The sequence below is a fragment of the Peromyscus maniculatus genome, chromosome 5 (genome assembly GCF_049852395.1).
Source record: "Peromyscus maniculatus bairdii isolate BWxNUB_F1_BW_parent chromosome 5, HU_Pman_BW_mat_3.1, whole genome shotgun sequence".
In the NCBI taxonomy this organism is placed as follows: Eukaryota; Metazoa; Chordata; class Mammalia; order Rodentia; family Cricetidae; genus Peromyscus; species Peromyscus maniculatus.
Window position 1 is genome coordinate 75,646,906 of NC_134856.1, and position 20,990 is coordinate 75,667,895.

Below are 20,990 nucleotides of genomic sequence, written 5' to 3' on the forward strand. Positions count from 1 at the left end.
AACTGGAAGCCGAATGGCCCATAGATCTATGGTAGAACAAATTAGGACTGCTCAACAACCCCACACGCACAAAAAAAAAGAAAGAAAGAAAAAAAGAAAAAAAAGTCAGTGAAATCATTCCTAGCAATATTCACATATTGGCACCCAGCCCTGTTGTCATCAGAGAGGCTTCATCCAACAACTGATGGAAACAGATGCAGTATGGTAATATTTTATTTTTATTTGTACTGAAATGTGATTTTATTTGTATGTTAATAAATAAAGTTGCCTGGGGGCCAGAGCTAACAGTAAGCCATCACAGAAACTGGGTGGTGGTGGTGCATGCCTTTAATCCCAGCTCTTGGGAGGCAGAGCTAGGTAGATCTCTGTGTGTTCAAGGATACAGCCAGCATTGGAGACACATTCCTTTAATCTCAATACCAACCATAGAAGACCTGGAGGTCTGTACAGACAGGCAGTGATGAGGCTGTCATGTGGTTGGGTTTACAACCAATGAGAAGGCAGAACAGAAACACTATAAAAAGACAGACACACAGGAAGTAGGTCTCTTTCGGAGAGGTAGGACAACAGTGTCAGTGAAGGCTAAGGTTTTTAGCTCTTAGCTATTGCTCTGACCTCTTGGCTTTCATCTCTGTATTGGCTCTGTGTTTCTTATTTAATAAGACGGTTACTTCTAAAATGAAGAGACCCACAGCTAAATATTAGATGGAGCCAAAACCTTGGGGAACCCACAGAAGAGGGGAAGAAGGATTGTAGTAACCAGGGAGTGGAGAATACCCAGAGAACATGGCCCATGGATCAACTAAGCAGGGCTCCTAGAGGCTCACAGAGAATGAAGCTACAACCACAGAGCCTGCGTGGGTCTTTGTTAAGCCCTCTGCATATACGCTATGATTGTTTAGCTTGAGGTTTTTGTGGGACTCCTAATAGAGGGAGTGGGAGTGTCTCTGATTTCATTGCCTTTGGGATCCTCTTCTTCCTACCATGTTGCCTTGCCCAGCTTTGATATGAGGGTTTGTGCTTAGTCTTATTGCAACTTGTGATGTCAGGTTTGGTTGCTATTTCTGGGAGGCCTGCTCTTTTTTGAAGGGAAGCAGAGGAGTAGTGGACCTGATGGGAAGGGGAGGTGGGGAGGAACTCGGAGGAGTGGAGGGAGGGGACTCTGCAGTCAGGATATATTGTGAGAGAAAAGAAGAAATAAAAAAGAAAACAATGTTTAAAAAGGTGTCCTTCTTTCATATTTTCTTTCTAAATTAAGAAATAGAGTCATGGGCTCCCTTGTAATGGTGACAGCTGAGTCTGTTTAAGACTTCAGTAATTAAAACAGAAGGGACAGCCCTTTCACTTAGCTTTCCAAGTTCTACACTATAGGAACATTGACACCCTTTGCTAGGCTTCCCTATGGCTGCAGGACTTACCCGGTGTGTGATCAGAATCTTGGTTCAAGACTTCAGTAGGAATTGTGCTGCCGATGGCCCAATCCAGGTCATCTTCAGGATCTTGAGTGAGACCACAACCTGCAGTCCAGTCTCCTGATGCTGTTTCAAAATTGCAGCTTCCTGCTGTGCTTATGTAATATCCTAATGAAACAAGATATTCATATAAGCTTCACAAAATGTCTACAACATCCCATGCCCCACTATATTTTTTGATGATTCAAATCATTTTATAATTGTTTTACTTTTAAGTTTGAAATATTTTGTTATGCATGGTGTGTGTGTGTGTGTGTGTGTGTGTGTGTGTGTGTGTGTGTGTGTGTGCCTGTGTGTGAGAGAGACATGTATGAGTGTGTTTGCATGGAATGTGCTCATGCCATGAAGTGTGTGGATGTCAGAGGACAAACTCATATGTCAGTGCTTGTCCACCACCTTGTCTGAGACATCATCTCTTTCTATTTGCCGCTTCCTATGCCAGGTTAGTGGGCTGGGAACCTTGAGGATAATGTCTGATATATATTCTGTAATGTTCTTTCAAGAGATCTAGATGCCTTGTCTACGTGGTGTCATTACATGTAGGATAATTATTACTTAATTATCTGAATTAAGTAATAATGTTTAGAGATGACATATAAAACCAGGTCTATGCTCAAACAATGTGTATAACATTATGATGATTTGGAACATTTTAGATGAATAAACAAATGCAATCCATTGTCTAGATGCTCAGAGTATTGAGATTTGTTCTGGTGTTTGACCAGGATAGGCCATTAGCAAGGCAAAGTTGCTTATGACAGGAAAGGTGCTTTTGAGCAAAGCAGTAGACCATGCTGTCCACAAACCATCTGGATCATCAGAACACATATCTAGGCTAGCCACAGAATCATGAAAGCAGTTATCCTCTAAAACTATTGGTTGATAATTCATTCAAAATTAAATTAAGTTTTTTCACAATGAGAGAAATTAGTAGGTAAGAAAGTCAACTAATCACTTGTGAAGTGCTCTAAAAAAATGTTCCTGGAGCCACACTTTCATCTGGTCTTCATTATGGCACAGGAGTTAGTAATTTTTGAGCACACTGTAAAATCTGGCTGTTACACAGACAGAATGAATTCTTATGTTGCTTAATTAATATGCATCAACTGAGATAGCCATTAGCATTTCTTTTCTTTTAAAAGGATAGTTTCTGTTATCCCTTACATTTCTTCTTGCCCATATCCTTTTCTTAATAAAACACAAATCTTAGCTCATTTAAGGTTAATCAGCAAAAAGCTCCATGCTAAATGGATACCAAAGACACAACACACAGAACTCATGTTTTCTTTTACCCTATTGAGTTTCTAAGAGAATTTCCATAAACAATTGTTTTAATTCTTTAAGAATTGTTTCATTTTATCCCTAAAAAACAAGAATTTAAACCATTCTTTTCTTCTTTTAATACATTATTCAACTCATTTTAATGACAACATAATCTCTTTATTTTATGTGCTTAGTTATGGACTTTGTTTCTTATGCATGTCATGCTAGCATTCCATAATACAGAATAGGATTCTATTATGCAAAGATGTAAACTCACCAATACCAGCATTTAGTCAACCTATTATCAAACGTTGAAAACCCTCTTGTGTACACCCAGGACTGCTGTTATACTTTCACACATAGTTTCTGTGCTATCTGTATTTCCATGTACCTCACTCCCTGACCTGTAAACCTAATGCTCTTACAGCTCATTTAAGGTCATCCATGTTTTCTCATCTTCCAGTGGCACATTCCATGCCCATTTCTCTATCATAACTCCCACCAGTCTTCCATCTTCATTTTCAAATGCATGTTCTTATGTAGGTTTTTAACTCTGTATACACTCACTTGTCCTTCCCATACACTTTTAAATAGGTGTCCTGCAAATATTCACACATGATGAAAAACAGACTAACATATTCAAACGCTTCTGGAATATTCCACTTGGAATATGCAACCATCACTTCCAAACCATTTCAGTGTTCTCGCCAAGAGGTCCTTGTGAGATTTCCATTTAACATGAATCTTGCCTCTTTTTGTAAAGGTTCAAATCTGTAGAGTCACTATTGGTTCTATACCCGTATTTATAATACCAAAGATGTTACCACATTAATCATCCTTAACACTGTTCTTGTGTTATTTTATCTTGGTTAAAATAGTCCATTTTTTTTACACAGTGTGAAACCACTCTTACAAAACCTAGTTTTGAATGCGATAACCATTACTTGGATGAATCTGTCTCATCTTTACAATTGTCTCAACTCTGACCATGTGTTTGAATATCAGCTCTCTAAAATAAACTGACTTTATAAAACATTTATGCTTAGACCTATAAGTATATTTTTAAAAATACTTCGCCAGCAGTTGGTTACTCTTTTCTTAACCATTCTTTCTATGGCTTTCTTAATATAAAACTTTTCCTTTATTTTTATTGTGTGTGTGGGTGTTTGCCTGCATGAATATCAGTGTATTGCATGTGTGCAGTAAGATGGAACATTTTAATCTAAGTAATCACTTTTCTTCACTAAAGGATTTGTGTCAAGCTGAAACAGGATCCTCCCCAGGTGGCTCATGATTTAACCAGTTAAATGTGATGTGAACCTTTTTTCCTTTTCTTTGCTAGTTCAGGAATAGTTTGAAATGAAAATATGGACAGCAGCATCTTCAAAAAGTGGTAAAACTGGATGGCTGCATGTACAAGAATTCATATTTATCACCCTGCACAAACATCAACTCTAAATGGATCAAATATCTTAGCATAAAACCAGATACACTAAACATGATAGAAGAGAAGTGGGGAACAGCCTTGAACTCATTGTTAACAGGAGAAGACTTTCTGAACAGAACACTGTTAGAAGAGACACAAAGATCAACAATTAATAAATAGTACCTCATGAAACTGAAAAGCTTCTGTAAGGCAAAAGACACCAGCATTTGAACAAACAGCAGCCTATAGAATGGGGAAATAATTTCACTAATGACACATTCAATATAGAGCTAATATCCAAAGTATATAAAGAACTCAAGAAACTAGATATCAAAAAACCAAATTAAAATATGGGGTACAGATCTAAACAGAGAATTCTCAACACAAGGAATTCAAATGGCTGAGAAGCACTTAAATGTTCAACATCCGCAGTCATCAGGGAAATGCAAACCAAAACTACTTTGAGATTCTATCTTACACTTGTCATAATGGGTAAAATCAACAAAACAGCTGACAGTTCATGCTGTTAAGAATGTGGAACAAGGGGAACACTCATCCACTGCTGGTGGTAGTGCAAACTTTTACAGTCCCAATGAATATCAGTGTGGTGGGTCTTTAGGAAGATGGGAATCGATCTACCTCAAGATCCAGCTATACATCCAGCTATATATTCTTGGTCATATACCCAAAGGATGCTTCGTTCTACCCTAGAAAAATATGCTCAACTATTTTCATTGCTGCTTTATTCATAATAGCCAGTAAATGAAAACAACCTACATGTCCCTCAACACAAGAATGGATAAAGAAAATGTGCTACATTTATACAATGGCGTATTACTCAGGCATTTAAAAAATGACTTCAAGGAATTCACAGGTAAATTGTTGGAACTAGAAAAAATCATCCTGAATGAGATATTCCAGACCCAATAGACAAATGTGGTTTGTATTTGCTTATATGTGGATATTATCTGTTAAGTCAATGATAACCAAGTGGCACTGAGGCTAGACATAGAGTAAGCGAGTAAAGGGGACAGATAGTTCTTGTTAGGAAAGGGAAGTAGAATAGATAGTTATGAAATATGGAGGACCAGCTGGAATGGGAAGATACAAATGGAGAGAAGAAGGGAAGAGACACAGGGAGAGACAGCTAAAATTAAGGGGCATTTGAGGGGTAGTATGGGAACCTAATATAGTAGAAACGTCTTAAAATATATACATATATGAAAGCAATTTAAATGAAATTGCCAAATGGTCCCAATGGACCATTTCTTGTCACCAAATCATTCTTCCAGTATAGGAGCTGGATTGTATCTAATTGAGTTGTTGGCCAAAGAGATCTCATGGCAATCCCCAATAAACCCAAATTGTTGCCAAGATTATAGGTTGCTCTCCACAAACTGATTGCAAGGTCCCATTGCTGATGACACATACACAATTCATTGAACATAGATAAGGCAAGCTTGCCTACATAAGCCCTTCACCCATTAGTTCTATCATCTTTGGTACAGGAAGGTATTCTGCATTCTACCAAAAAAAAATGTAGACACCAAGCCAGCCACAATTATTTGATTTACATTGGTGTCCTGCTGAAACGATATGCTAGGACAATGGTGGCACAAAGCTTGTGGGAGTAACCAACCAAATTTAACTGACTTAAGGCCTACTCCATGAGATGGAACCCATACCCAACCCTGCTTGGGTGACCAAGAAGCTGAGACTAGATAACTCAGAGACCTAGGGTAAAACCAAATACTACTGTTCTAAAAAACAAACAAGCAAACACCAATCAAACAAAACACAAAAACTATAGCAATAAAATGACTCCTAATAACACTCTGCTATACTCATAAATCAGTGCCTTATTCAACCATCATCAGAGATACTTCCTACTGTAAAAGATTGGAATAAATATAGAGACACGTAGCCAGATATTATGCCAAGAGTGAGAGACTTTGGAACACAAATACCACTCCTCAGAGCATATGGAACCTAGCAGAAGAGAATAGAGAAAAATTGTAAAAGCCAGAAAGTATGGAATACACCAGGAAAACAAGGCCCTCTGAATCAATATGATTAAAACTACTCTGAACTCAGAGAGACTGAAATTGTAAGCAGAGGGCCTGCATGGGTCTGTACCAGGTCTGTTGTATGTATTTTATTGCTGTGGGATGTCCTGTATGCTGTAAATATATGTTGCTATGATTGATTGGTAAATAAAATGCTGATTGGCCAGTAGCCAGGTAGGAAGGATAGTGTAGGTGGGACAAGGAGAGAGAAGAATGCTGGGAAGTGGAAGGCTGAGTCAGAGAGACACTGCCAGCTGCTGCTGCCATGGGAAGCAGGATGTAAAGTACTGGTAAGCCACGAGCCACATGGCAAGGTATAGGTTTATAGAAATGGGTTAATTTAAGATATAAGAACAGCTAGCAAGAAGCCTGAGCTATTAGGCCATACAGTTTATAAATAATATATCTCTGTAATATATCTCTGTGTGTTTGCTTGGGTCTGAGGGCCGCGGGAGCCAGGCAGGAACAGGATAATTTCAGCTATATTTTATGGCTTCCATTATATGTGTGTGTTTTCACAGGACTTCTGAGTGTGTGAACAAGTGGGTCTGTTTCTTTCGCCTTCTATTGGATTCTTCCTTCTGTACATATGTTTTGTCCAATTCTGTGTCTGTTTTGTCTAATTCTGATGTGTTAGTTTTTGTTTCATGTTATTATAATTTATTTTATTTTATTACTAACCCTAGAAGCATGCTTATTTTCAATTGAGAGACAGAAAAGGAGTGGGTATAATGGAAGGGGAGATGTGGAGAAAATGGAGGAGTAAAGGGAGTGGAAAAATCATAATCAGGGTAAATTATGTGTTAAAAGAAAATTTATTTGCAATAAAAGGGGAAATCAATAAAACAAAACAAATAGGAAATACAATGACAACTATTGTGAAAGAGATAGACAGCTAAGAAACGTTTCTTAAACCAGAAGAATGAAAAATTAGTTTTCCTTTTCTTTTTATAAAAAAATAGAGTTCTATCTTTATATTTAAAAATAATTCCATTTTTATACTTTATAGGTGCATTTTGTTTTTGTTTATTTTACTTGTAATATTTTACATACCGACATACTTCAGAGATCACTGGCCTAGGGAGATGATTTTCTTAGGCCTTTGTACAAGTTGCTCATGGAGAGATGCAGATGTTGAAGGCAGTGAGAAATCCCTTTGTAGGCTGTCTGATATTACACAGGAGTTTTCAATCTGCCATGTGGTGAGTCCAAAGTTACTTGCCTGGTGGCTTCTATTAAAACACTTCCTATGCTGTTCATGTTGAGATGAGTGTCAACATCCTTGCTGTACCAACTGATCCTATTGTGTCAGCTGGGATACACAGATCTCAACATATACATAACAACTACTTCTAAAAAAATCGGTAATGAGGCCAGACCAGTTGACCCTTAGTTTCTTTAGTGTTTTATCTGTGATAAAAAACACAGCACTTATCTGGTTACCTGTGCTGTGACCTCCACTTACTTGCTTTTGTGTCGTACAGTTTACAAGCACAGCTTCTGTACCAGAGACTGAAGCTTGGGCGTGGAAATTTCTAAACTGGGAAGCAGACATTTTAGACTCTGTTGTTAGCTTTAGCTGCATTAAAGGAGTTACTTATTTTTATGACAAAAGACACAAAGGCAGATATATTTTTAGGATCATAGGACCTTTGTCATAGAAGCAGGTGGTAGCTGAACACATGTTAAATTGAACTCAGGGCAGAGAGTTCAGAATAAGACTGGTAAGTTCCAAAGCGTATTGTTTGGAGACATTCTTGCAAGGGAGGTAAGTACTGGAGGTTTTTCTCATGTGAACTTCTGGTGGCTCTGGGTCTATATCATGGTCATTTGTTACATAGCCCAGGAATGGAATTGGAACCTGCAGGGTATGAAGGGCTGTATTGGTCTGTACCCCTCCTACCAGGGAAGATTCATCTGGGAGTTTTAAATGTTAACCTTGGAAATCTTCAACTTTCTATCATTATTCTTAAAAAAAATTATTTTCATCTTCAGGATGTGGCAGCAATGTTCTAAAACGTTCCATCAGTGGCTAGTTCTGTAAGAAGCCAACTAAAAGATGGAATTCATGCTATTTATGGATGATGATGGCATTATTAAGCTAGACTTACTATTAGAATTACAGCCACTAGCTCTTAGATTTAATGCAATATGAGACAGAAATTTAAAATTTGATGCATATTTCTCCAAGCACCAAAAACCAACTTACAATAGTTTTAAACCATATCAATGGGCTATCTCAATTAATAAATGTGGAAGTTTCCAGTTTTAGGCAACTTCAAGTTAGACTGTGATGTAACTTGAGTCTTCCCTTAGGGCTATCCTTTCTTCTTCTTCCTTCTCATTCACACTTACAAGAGAACCACATTCTTTCTGATAACACACACACCCACCATGTAGAAAGAAGGAGGAGCTAAGGAGAGAGTTATGTTTTCCTGGTGTGGACATTTTCCTCATGAAGCAGATTCCTTTCCCAACTTGTTATGTTGGTTTCACTGACCTCTTCCAGCTATGTAGAATTTTTGGATGGGTTTTAGCTACTGTTGTCACAGTGGTACCACAAATAAAGTGAACACGGTACTTTGAGTGGAAAAGAAACCTGCTCAGTACTGCCAGGATGTTTGAGGAATTTCTGCTCCGAGCATCATGCATCATGTTTTCCCATTTTATATCACATCAAATTCATCCTTGAGCAAGGAATTTAGATCTCAAGTCTTTTGACCCAGAGCATACTAATTCTCAGGATGGGTTACATATGAGTCACTTGGTGGAAATTATAGCTGTTATCCTGTATTTCAAAGGCTATTCATTATTTTGCATTGTTGCTTTAATTGTTTTATAACTTGAGTTATTGTAAACATTCCTTAGTGATGAGCTAGTATTTCTGAGCTGCAGTGTATCTGTGGTAACTAGTTCAGAAAAATTTTACTCTAAGATGGGAGATATGAAGGATTTTATATTTCCAGATAATGGATATATATCATGTTTTTCAAAATAGCAGTTACTTTAGAAGATCTCTGTTCAGATGATCTTTGAATGAATTTAACACATTATTGATATTCTTTTAAGCAACAGCCATGTTCCCAGTGGTATATTATTTAGCCACATGGCAGTATGATCAGTGTAAATGCTTATTAACACAGAAATATGTCCATAGTAAATTATTTTTATACCTTATCTTCACATAGTCACCTGATTTAATCACATCACAATGCAAAGTACAGGAATATTGTGTTACTTGAGGTGAATAATACTTTTAATTCTTGTCAACTTACATTGAGAAGTATTTCAAATAATCTGGATGAAGTGAGAAATAATACCATGGCTGAACAATTCTGTGTGTACCTGCTGTAAAGGAGGTGAGAATGTATCTGTCCATCACAATACTACACATCCCTAGCTTAGATACTATTACAATGAATATGGGTAGTAAACTAAAAGAAACATTTTAAAATTAATTATTAATTCTTTTAAATTAATTGCCTCCCTTCTTACAAAATATGTATTTCTTCAACAGGAGGGACAGAAAGAGTTTTAAATCTGTTCACAACCTATAGTAATACTGAGTCATGAAGAACATTTCTTTGTTGTAGTAAAAAAGACCATGAGATGCAAAATATAATTGAACACCAGCAACAATCCATAGAGACACAGGTATAGAGTACGGGACTATGCAGAAGATAAAAGTCTCATTAGGAAAGGGAAGTAGACTAGATAGTTATGGGTGGATGAATGGGTTTATAGCTGGTGGATCAAGGGGGATAGGGGTGAAAAGGGGCTCAAGGGGGGAATACAGGGAGAGATGACTAAAATTAAGGGGCATTAGAGGGGTAGTATAGAAACCTAATACAGTAGAGGCTTCCTAAAATATATGTATATATGAAGGGAATCTAATGAAACTGCAAAATAATGGGGGAGACAGAATCCCAAACTTGCAATCTCTTGTGACTAAACAAAGCTTTCAGTACCAGGATTGGGTTATAGCTAATTGAGTTGTTGGCCAAAGGGGTCCCATGGCAATCTGTACTAAACCAGGCTGCTACCAAGACTATAGATTGCTCTCCATAAACTGACATAAAGGCCCCATTGCCATAGACGACACCTATACAACTCATTGAACATGGAAGAATTGAGCTAGTGCCCACAGAGAGCCTTCACCACTACATGCTAGTATCTTCGGAACAGGAAGGTACACTGCACACTGCTAAACAAGAAGCATAAACATCAAGCCAGCCACAAACACTGTAAACGACAATGTTGTCCTGCCTGCAAGATATAGTGGGACAATGGCATCACAAAACTTGTGGGAGTAATCACCCAATATCTTATTTGACTTAAGGCCCACTCCAAGAGATGGAATCATACCTGATACTGCTTGGGTGATCAAGAATCTGAAAATAGATAGCCTAGGAACCTAGGAGAAAACCAAATACTACTCTTCTAAAATAGACAAAAAAAAAAAAAAAAAAAAAAAAAAGACTTAGCAATAAAATGATTCCTAAAAACATTCTGCTATACTCAGATCAGTGCCTTTCTCAGCAATCATCAGAGAAACTTCCTCCTATAAAAGATGGGAACAATGCCGGGCGGTGGTGGCGCACGCCTTTAATCCCAGCACTCGGGAGGCAGAGCCAGGCGGATCGCTGTGAGTTCGAGGCCAGCCTGGGCTACCAAGTGAGTTCCAGGAAAGGCGCAAAACTACGCAGAGAAACCCTGTCTCAAAAAAGCAAAAAAAAAAAAAAAAAAAAAAAAAAAAAAAAAAAAAAAAAGATGGGAACTAATATAGAGACCCACAGCCAGACGTTATGCAAAGAAAGAGATCTCAGAACATCCAGCCCTAAATCGAATATTTTCAACAAATCCTCCCCCTCAGGGTTCAGGGAACCCCACAGAAGAGACCACAGAGTCTAAGAGCTGGAGGGTCGAGGGATGGGGGAGGGATGGAGGACACCAAGAAAACACTTACAGAAACTGAGGCCATATTCACAGAGGCTGCACTAGTCCTTTGCATACATATTATGGCTTCCAGTTTAGTGTTTTTTGTGCAATTCATGAGTATGTATTCTAATGGGTCTCCATTTTTTTTTTGTAACTTCTCTTGAACTTTGTTATCTTTCTGTTTTTTTCCAATTTCAGTGTGTATTTGTTTTATCTTTTTATTTTATTTTATTTATTTATTAGAAGTCTGTTTTCTAATAAGAGAAAGAAAAGGAGCAGAATTTGATGGGTGTGGAGGTGGGAAGAACTAGTAGAGGAGGTGAAAACTGTAATCAGAATATACTATGTCAGGAAAAAAATATATTTTCAGTAATAAGAAAAGAAAAAAGAAAAATTCAAATGAGGGCAAACAATGAAACAGAAGATGCTCATATGACCACTCTCAGAATATTAAACCAACTTACCATTCAATTAAATATATTCAACGCAAAGATTTATTTGATATGTTGAGTTAATTCTTACAGACCTCTGTAGGATGAATGACATGTTTACTACACAGATGAGGAAAATGAATCTCTGAGAATGTAAATAATTGTAGCCCTTGGTTATAATTTAATTTAATTAATTTAACTTAAATAACTGAGGGTCTTAGTCAAAATAAAGACTTCATTTTAATAACTCCAAATTCAATTCATTCTGTTTATTTGTCTAAATATCATTTATGTTATTCATAGTAAGATATGTAGTTAAATGAAAGAATCCACATTTCATACCTACAATGCATCTATAAAACAATTGAAACAAATATCAGTGAATTAAACTTTGAAAATAAGTATATCATCTATCTGCATGAGTGCTCTTTAAGGATGTGAACAAAATCTTTCAAGTTTTTTGAGCAAATCGCCTGTGTCATTGATAACACATTGCTTTTATGCAAAAATGTAAATACTCCTTTCAGTAGATCATCAAAATTGTAAATAACATTTGTCATATGAGTATATAGTTCATTTAGTTTCTGAAAACCAAGATCACATCCATATATTATCAAATCAATACCTCAACTATGGGAAAAGTAAAATTATGTAGTCAGTCTGATAGTAAAGCAAAAAGAAAATAGTCGCAATTTATATTTGAATAATCAAAATATTAAGTATTATCTCTTAAGTTTATAAGTCTATATGTATATTGCATATGCAAATTTGTGCATCTTACATCATGCATGCATGTGTATGCATACATACACACACATTCTCCATTTGTATTGTACAAATAAATAGTAGTAAACTCATTGATAGTATTTGTTACAATTTAAAGTTAAACTAGGAAACTTCATTATGAAAAACTTTAATCATAAAAATCAAAGAACATTATAATTTAATGTAATATTCTTTCCACCTGATTTTTTTCCATAATAGAAATTGATGTTTAGAAGCCTAAGATGCCTTATTTATATTTAGATATTCAGGTTTTTTATTCCTAACACATACTATGAACAGAAATTCATATAAGAATTTAATGTTTATATAAATATTTTAATGCATATGCTAAATTAAAGAAAGGCAACTTAATATTAGTGGTGTTTAGATTAGATTGTCTTCTTGATATAATCTAGAGTCACTTGAGAAGGCAGTCTCAATGAAAGGTTGTCCACATTAGGTTGACCTATAGGACATCTGTGGAAGATTATCCTAATTTAGTTAAATTGAGAAGTTAGCTTACTCCAATTTAGTTAAATTGAGAGGAGCCAGCCCAGTGCGGGTAGAATCTGTCCCTAGGCAGGGGCATCCTAAACTTATAAGATAGAGAAAATGAGCTGAGCACTAAGCACACATACTTTCATTCTCTTTCTGCTCCTCACTGAGGATGTAATGTGACCAACTGTCTCAAGTTCTCGATGCCATGCCTTCCCAAGTATTTTGTAATAGCAACAGACATGAAATTAGAACAATGTAGAGTCCTTTATATTAACACGACAATGGCATTTATTTCTACTCAATTACATATGTCAAAGGCACTGTGTTCAAATTATTGTTCCTTTAGATTTTACACAAATTAATCCACCTTTCTATTGAATACTGGTGATTCCTAAATTCTCTACTCATTAAGTCTTTTGGAGAAAAAAAATGTGAATTTACAAATGTTTTAGAGCATTCTTTTGGAACCTTATTGGAATTATTTCCTTACAAATACTGCCAAAAATACTTTTTGCTCACTAAAAGTAGTTAGAAATAGTTCAAGAAGCTAATATTCAGTAAACGTTTAAAATTTACATAAGAGAACTCCTTGGTTAATATAATTTATATGATATCAATATTGTAATTCTACAGCATTTGTAATTCAATATGTAATTTATGAGAATTCTTTTCACTTTTTGCACTTTAATTTAAAATTAAAACATTTGCATAGCCAAGCATGGTGGCACACTTCTTTAATCCTAGCACTTGGGAGGCAGAGGCAGATGGATCTCTGTGAGTTCAAAGCCAGGCTGGTCTACAAAGTGAATTCCAGGGCAGCCAGGTTACAGAGAACCCTGTCTCGAAAAACCACATACAAGCACACACACACACACACACACACACACACACACACAGAGAGAGAGAGAGAGAGAGAGAGAGAGAGAGAGAGAGAGAGAGAAACATTAGCTAAATATTGATAACATCATGTTAAGTGAAATAAGCCAGCAACAACAAGATATACTTTACATGAAGTTCTTAAATAAGGCACATAGAACGCACCAGTTCACAGACAGTTAATGAATGCTGGTTGTCCTGGGCTGTGATTTTAGGGAGTTTATGTTTAATAGATAATTTCCAAGTTTCTAAGGATTATAGAAATGGATATTGATAATGATTGGACAGCAGTATAAATATGACTAATTTCACTATAATCTATATTTATAATGACTTAAATGCAAAATTTTCTTTTTTTTTTTAAGATTTTATTTATTTATTCTGTATACAGTGAGTGTTCAGCCTGCAGACCAGAAGAGGGCACCAGATCTCATTACAGATGGTTGTGAGCCACCATGTGGTTGCTGGGAATTGAACTCAGGACCTCTGGAAGAGCAGTCAGTGCTCTTAACCTCTGAGCCATCTCTCCAGCCCACAAAATTTTCTTTTATGTTCTTTTTAAAAAAGAATTAAGAAATAAACACAACCATAAAAGTGGGGGAAAATAAGTGCTGCAGAATCATTGTCACTATTAGATCTCAGGAATGAAAAATATTCCGAGTTAAACAGACCAAACTGCTGGTCTGGAAAAAAAAAGTAGCAACAAAATGACTTCTAATGATATTTATTTATGCTCATAGATCAGTGCCTTATCCACCCATCATCAGAGAAGCTTCTTCCTGCAGCAGATGGGAACAAATACAGAGACCCACAGCCAGACATTACACAGACCTTGGAACACACAGCTCTAAATGAGATTTTTCCATTAAATGCCTCCCTTCAGAGCTTAGAGAACCCTTCAGAAGAGGAGGCAGAAAGAGTCAAGGAGACTGAGGGAATAGAGGACACCGGGAGAACAAGGCCCTCAAGGAGCAAAGTTCTTACGAACTCACAGAGACTGAAGCAGCAAGCACAGGGCCTTCACAAGTCTGCACCAGGTCCTCTGTAATATATATTTATTTATTTATATTGTAGCTTATAGCTCAACACTATTATGGGACTCCTGGATGTGTAAATGAGTGGGTCTTTGATTCTTGTGCCTTCTCTTTGGATCTTTTATTTTACTGTTGGCTTGTCTTTTCAAACTTTGATGTGATGCTCAAACTTTGATGTGATGCTTTTTTTTTTTTTTGGTTTTTCAAGACAGGGTTTCTCTGTGTAGCTTTGCGCCTTTCCTGGAACTCACTTGGTAGACCAGGCTGGCCTCGAACTCACAGAGGTCCGCCTGCCTCTGCCTCCCGAGTGCTGGGATTAAAGGCGTGCGCCACCACCGCCCGGCTGTGATGCTTTTTATTTAACTTATATTTTATTTTGTTATTTTTTTTAAAGAGAGAAAGCTAGAAAGAAATTTGTTTATGTGGCATTCTGTCTTCAATAATATCATTAGTTCTCATCTCCCTGTGGTATAGGGCATATTTGCAAGTACAGTGCTTTTATCTCTTTAAATCTAGACTAGACTGTTAATTTACTTGGCAATCACCATGGGTTGCCTGTGACATTTGGATCATCTACAGTTAAGTGAAATGAGCTTTGGTTAGATCTCTTGTGTCTCTTGAATGGGGGTTCTACGAGTATCAATTCTAATAGAAGCCAGTACCCTATAAAATGATTTTTCTGTCCTATGTGGTGGCCATAGTATGTGAGTACAATCATATGTCTTACACATAGTGAATAAGATTCTATACAAGGTAAGGCACAGAGACCAGAGTATTAGTCGTCCAAGTTGAGAGAGGAAGAAACTGTCACAGAGCTTATTGTCCAGTTTTCATTCAGAATCTATCTTCCAAAGTGAATTATCAACTCACAAAGTGACCAAATCTGAAGCTGTTGTCTGCTGGGGATATCTTTCTGTTTGTTGTGAATATGTTGCTCTGACATATTAATAAATAAAACACTGGCCAGTAGCCAGGCAGGAAATATAGTATAGGTGGGATAAGTAGAGAGGAGAATTCTTGAAAATGGAAGGTTGAGTGAGGAGACGTTGCCAGCTGCCATCATGAGAAGCAAGATGTAGAGTACCAGTAAGCCACAAGCCATGTGGCAACTTATAATTAATAGAAATATGTTAATTTAAGATATAAGAACTAGATAGCAAGGAGCCTGCCATGGCCATACAGTTTATAAGTATTATCAGTCACTGTGTGTTTACTTGGGTCTGAGCGGCTGTGGGCCCGAGCGGGACTGGAAAAAACTCCAGCTACTGTTGTCAGGACCACTAGCTTTTGGGGTAGCTTATTTATGGCAAACTATAATCACAATAGACACCCTGTGTAGTATCAAGACTCCATGTTGATGAGCTGTACAGAGCTCCACTTCAATGGTAGAGTATCTACCTATTATGTACAAGGCCCTGATTTTAACTAATAAATGTGAAACAGACAACAATGAAAAGATTCTATTTGGAGGCAGGCATAGATGCACAGGCCTGACATTTTAGAACTCCAAAAAGTAAAGGCATGAGAATAACAAACAGAAGATCAAGTTGGGCTATTTTCCAGTAGGATTTGGTACAGAAGTTTGGCAGTAATATGCACAGATAAAGCTGAATTTAATGTCTGGTACTTTCAAGCTACGAGCTTTTTTTTTTTTTTTGCACTTAAACTTTAATTTAATAAATGAAGGGAAACTTTTAGTGCTAATGCAATATAATTGATAAAAATTATATTTACTTTTTACTTTTTTCTATCTGATCTATAAATAAACCATTTTTGAGAGAAGAATTCTGAAAGAAATGCAGTTGATAAAAGCAAATGTGCAATGGATATAGCTTGTTTATTGTCTTGTATTTCTGACCTATCCTATAGTTTTGCACAAACATATGATGGTGACTTTTTGTAATGTGATTCCATGGAGTTTCCTGTACAGAAGTAAAAGGGATGAGAAGGCTGCTGTTTGGATATTCTTGTAGAGAAGTTGGGGTGGTATTTGACAATCTAAATTTAGTTTTATGAATGAAAAGAGTAATATTATTAGTGTTAGTATTACTAATCTTTGTGTGCATATTGATGAGAGGTGGACCTATTCCCATGTGTGAATATATTGTGCATGTTCCATGGGACCAGTGTGAAAGGTCAAAGGGTAAGCTCGGTTGTCCATGGTTTCATTTTACACATTCAAAACAGGGTGTCTTGCTCATTTCCCCTATGTATTTCTGGCTGACTAGCATACCTGTTTCTGAAAATTCTTCTGTCTTTGGCTCCCATCTTCCCTTATGAGCACTAAGAGTAGAGACATACACATACTACAATGGTCAATGGCCAAGTTTATGTGAATTCTAAGGATTCAAACTCAGGTCTTCACACTTAAGGGAAATGATTTACGAGCCATCCCTCTAAGCCCCCAAAAGAACATTTGTTCTGATCCATCCATGCCACTAGAGAAAAACTGAGCTGACCAGACCATAGAGTGGCAGGCAGATGCACTCACCACAATGAGCTTCATCAGACCCGTCAGAGCAATCAGGCTTGTAGTCACAAACTAGGTGGGATGCAATGCATTTCTTGTCCTGGCACAAGAAATCTGTGACTTCTGAGCAAATCTCAGTGGTTTCTCCAACTATGGAAAACAGAAACAGAAGCAGCATTGACTCAATATTGTCATTCCAGTTGAAGATGGTTGGTTGGTACATAGATTTACCATTGTAAAGTTAGCGACTTTTGGTAACTGCCCAGTGTTGACTTCTGGACAACCTCCTATCTTTCCTTATACCTCCAGTTATCCATCCCATCATACAACACATGTATTTTCAGGAAATAAATTTGCTTCAAAGCAGTTCTGCATATGTAGTCAACACATGCAGACCACTGTCACCACCCACCTCCCTTCCACCCTGCCTATACCAATTATTTTATACCTGTTTGTGACCTGCTGCTATTCATCAGGGCAGTCCTCACAAGAATAGGTTTGAAACTATCCATAGGAGCCTAGTGGACTCAGCAGTGGGTACAGAACTGGGAACAGTGGCTCCTTTTCTCCTAGAACTATCAATAACCAATGGTTCAGAGAGCAGGGGTAGGGTGTATCTTTCAGCCTTTTAAAGGCTGATCATTTCCCTTTAAATAGACTGAACACTTGTTTTATGTGTCAAATATCCATTGTTGTTGTGGGAATCAGTTTCATTTCATAGAACCTTTCTTCTAAGCTCTGCAGTTAAATTGTGTCTTTTACCTGAAGGTTTCACATACTTTTTTTATGTCCCCATTCCTTTTCACATGCTATCTCCTCTCCTAGTGTGATGTACCCATGCGGGTCCTGAATCGTTTGCTGCTCAAGCACAAATTCAAAGAAACAATTTGTTTCTTGTTCACTTGTCTGGGTCATCTTTCTCCTAGGTCTGACACCCTTGATTTCATCTCATGTAAGAGCAGTTTGATTCCTGTATTTGAATTATTTCCACTTCTCTAAGCAATGTTCATAGTTCCTTCTCTGCACTCTAAGCTCGTTATAGTCTACTGGGCCTAACACGTCCTTTAATATATAATTGGTAACTAATAAGTATAGGTTATAATAACTGAACTCATACTGCTTTCATTAAAGGGGAGTTAATAGATATTCATAGAATCATCAAAGTATTTAAATTTTTAAAATTCCATTGTTATAGATACATAGACAAATGACATTTCACAGCTTAATAATAGCTTTAAGTTTTAAAATTATTTTTAAATGGTCATCAACAACATAACTAAACCTAGAAATGTCTTTATTGCATAGACCAATGGTTCTCAACCTTCCTAATGCTGAGGCCCTTTAATACAGTTTCTTATGTTGTGGTAGCCCCCAACCATGAAATTATTTTGTTGCTACTTTATAACAGTAATTTTGCCACTGTTATGAATAGTAATGTAAATATCTGATCTATAGGACATATGATATGTGACCCCTGTGAAAGGGTCATTCTACCCCCAATGGGTTTGCAACCCACAGGTTGAGAACCAATGATGTAGATGATTATAGGCTGGTATGCCTGAGGCTAGGTTGATTTACTTAATTTTAGGTTGGATTTCTGTGAGTGAAAAGACAAAAATTTGTAGACTCCATTTTAGTGCATTCCTATTCCCTTTGAGCCATCTTTCTGCTGCAATAGCTAACCCCTGTACCACTTCCACAAATAACTACTAATGAAGTAAGATGGTGCAAAGATGAAGAAGGAAGGGGAGGCAGGCTAGTCCTACAGTCAACAATTCAACTATGTGCTCAGAGGTCATGTTAACTCTAGAAACTTTGTTACATTACCTAATTAACTCTAGTGAGAATTTATAGTGAACCCAGCACAGAATATGAACACTCTTTAGTATGCAAGTCTATGCCATTGGGATTCTTTTTTTTTCTATGCCATAGGATATGAATCTATATAATTACTCCATGGAGTAAATGTGTTTTGACTTTGAACTGTAAATAACTGTTGCTTTAATTATTTAAAATACAACAAGTGCACTAAATCTTTGAATAAGGCTTATTTTTTCAACCAATATGATAAAAAAAAAGCTATTGATTTGGGTTACAAATGTGTGAAATGAAAGATATTCTCACATATCCTACAGTTGATAATAACAGAAATGGAAGATCATCATTGCTCAGAATAAAATTTAAAATGATCTGAGTAGCAGCACATGGCATCTAAATAAAACAAGACTTGGTAGTTATCCAACTAATATAATAGCTTGACAGAGTTCATTTAGTGTTGTTCATATTTTAGGCCTAACCATTTGCTATTAGATAACCTATCTGGAGCTATTCCAGAAGATTCATTCTCCTTCTCTCAGCAGCCATTCACTGCCTATAGCTCTTCATCTTGGTAGAGCCTTGTGAGATTTCTCCCATCCATATTGCCATGCCAACTCCTGTTGGCATTGTGTGGGTGCAACTCCTTATAATAAATAGCAGATACTATCTCACAACAGTCACCATGGTCCTCTGGCGTTTGCAAACTGTCTTCCCCTACTTGCATGATGTTCCCTGAGACTTATGTGTAGGGTTTGTCATGTAGATGTGTCATTTAGTCTACAACTGAACAAATGGAGAGAATAATTGATAATGGGTTCCTAATCCCAGTGAATTATTTGTGAGTCTTTATATTAATAGCTGTGCATTGCAAAAAATAGCTTCTCTGGTATGGGCTGAGAGTTGGACTACTCATAGTCTAAAGAAAATAACTTAGAGGCAGGTTATTACCATGTCCATTTAGCAAAATGACTACACTAAGTTCTCACCTAGGGGCTGTGATTTGGCCAGTCATGGAATCATTTGAAGGCATCCTGTTTCCTGCTTTATTCATTTTTGCTATGTACTGTGACTGGCAAATCCATTAATTTGATATCTTTGTTTTTATCCAGGTATTTTATTATTGAGCAGCCAGTTCTTGAGGAGATTTTATCCATAATTATATTCAGATAAATGAAATGAAAATGTTCTAACAGCTACAACATCAAACTGTCCACCTCCATGTTAGTCTTGCTTGAAAAGTGGGAAAGGACTATATTAATAATCAACAACATGTAATAAAAACAATCTCATATTCAAGGAAATTGATGGCTTTTCCAAAAATGTATGATTCTAGGATCCCTCAGACTTTTATGCCACTACTGGGCTTTCATGAAGTAAAAGGCTTTTCAAACTCTGATTCAAAACTTTTAATTAGTCTGGTTTGTATATTATTTTTGTAGTGAGATCACTTCAGCATAATAGTACGTAGTTTTCAATTTACATGCAAATTTCAGGGTCAAACCATGATCAACTTATAGTTTTTGCTGAATAAAATGGATATAAACACTTCTCTTCAAAGTACAATATTGTTTTGACCCTTTCAATGAACTTTTTTATATTTGGAATATGCATAAAATTTTTATCTGAAAGAATTATTTGATATCATATTTCAATCAGATCCCGAGATATTACTAGGCTTACTGAGGAATGAGGATAAATTTTGAAACTGGGACACTGGCATATATTATGTTACATTTTAACTTTATAACTAGTAAATACATTATAAACAAAAAAGAAATTTTGGGAAAAAAACATTTAATTAAATTTTTCAACCTCCGTGAATATAATCTACCTAAATTTTATGATTTAATTAATCTTCTTGAGCCTCAGTTTTCTCATCAGACAAATGGACGTTCTGTAATTCATATGTGAATGGAACAGGTAGGTGGGCATC

The 20,990-nt window shown here is 36.6% G+C and overlaps 1 protein-coding gene across 1 annotated transcript in view; it reads right to left on the minus strand.

Annotated features, from left to right (window-relative positions):
- Malrd1 (MAM and LDL receptor class A domain containing 1) overlaps positions 1-20,990 on the minus strand; it is a 602,817-nt gene that overhangs the window by 174,472 nt on the left and 407,355 nt on the right. The window contains exons 30-31 of the mRNA XM_076572692.1: positions 17,261-17,389; positions 1,419-1,580 (exon numbers count right to left, since the gene is read on the minus strand). Of these exons, the coding sequence (XP_076428807.1) occupies positions 1,419-1,580; positions 17,261-17,389 (291 nt within the window). The remainder of the gene's footprint in view (positions 1-1,418; positions 1,581-17,260; positions 17,390-20,990) is intronic.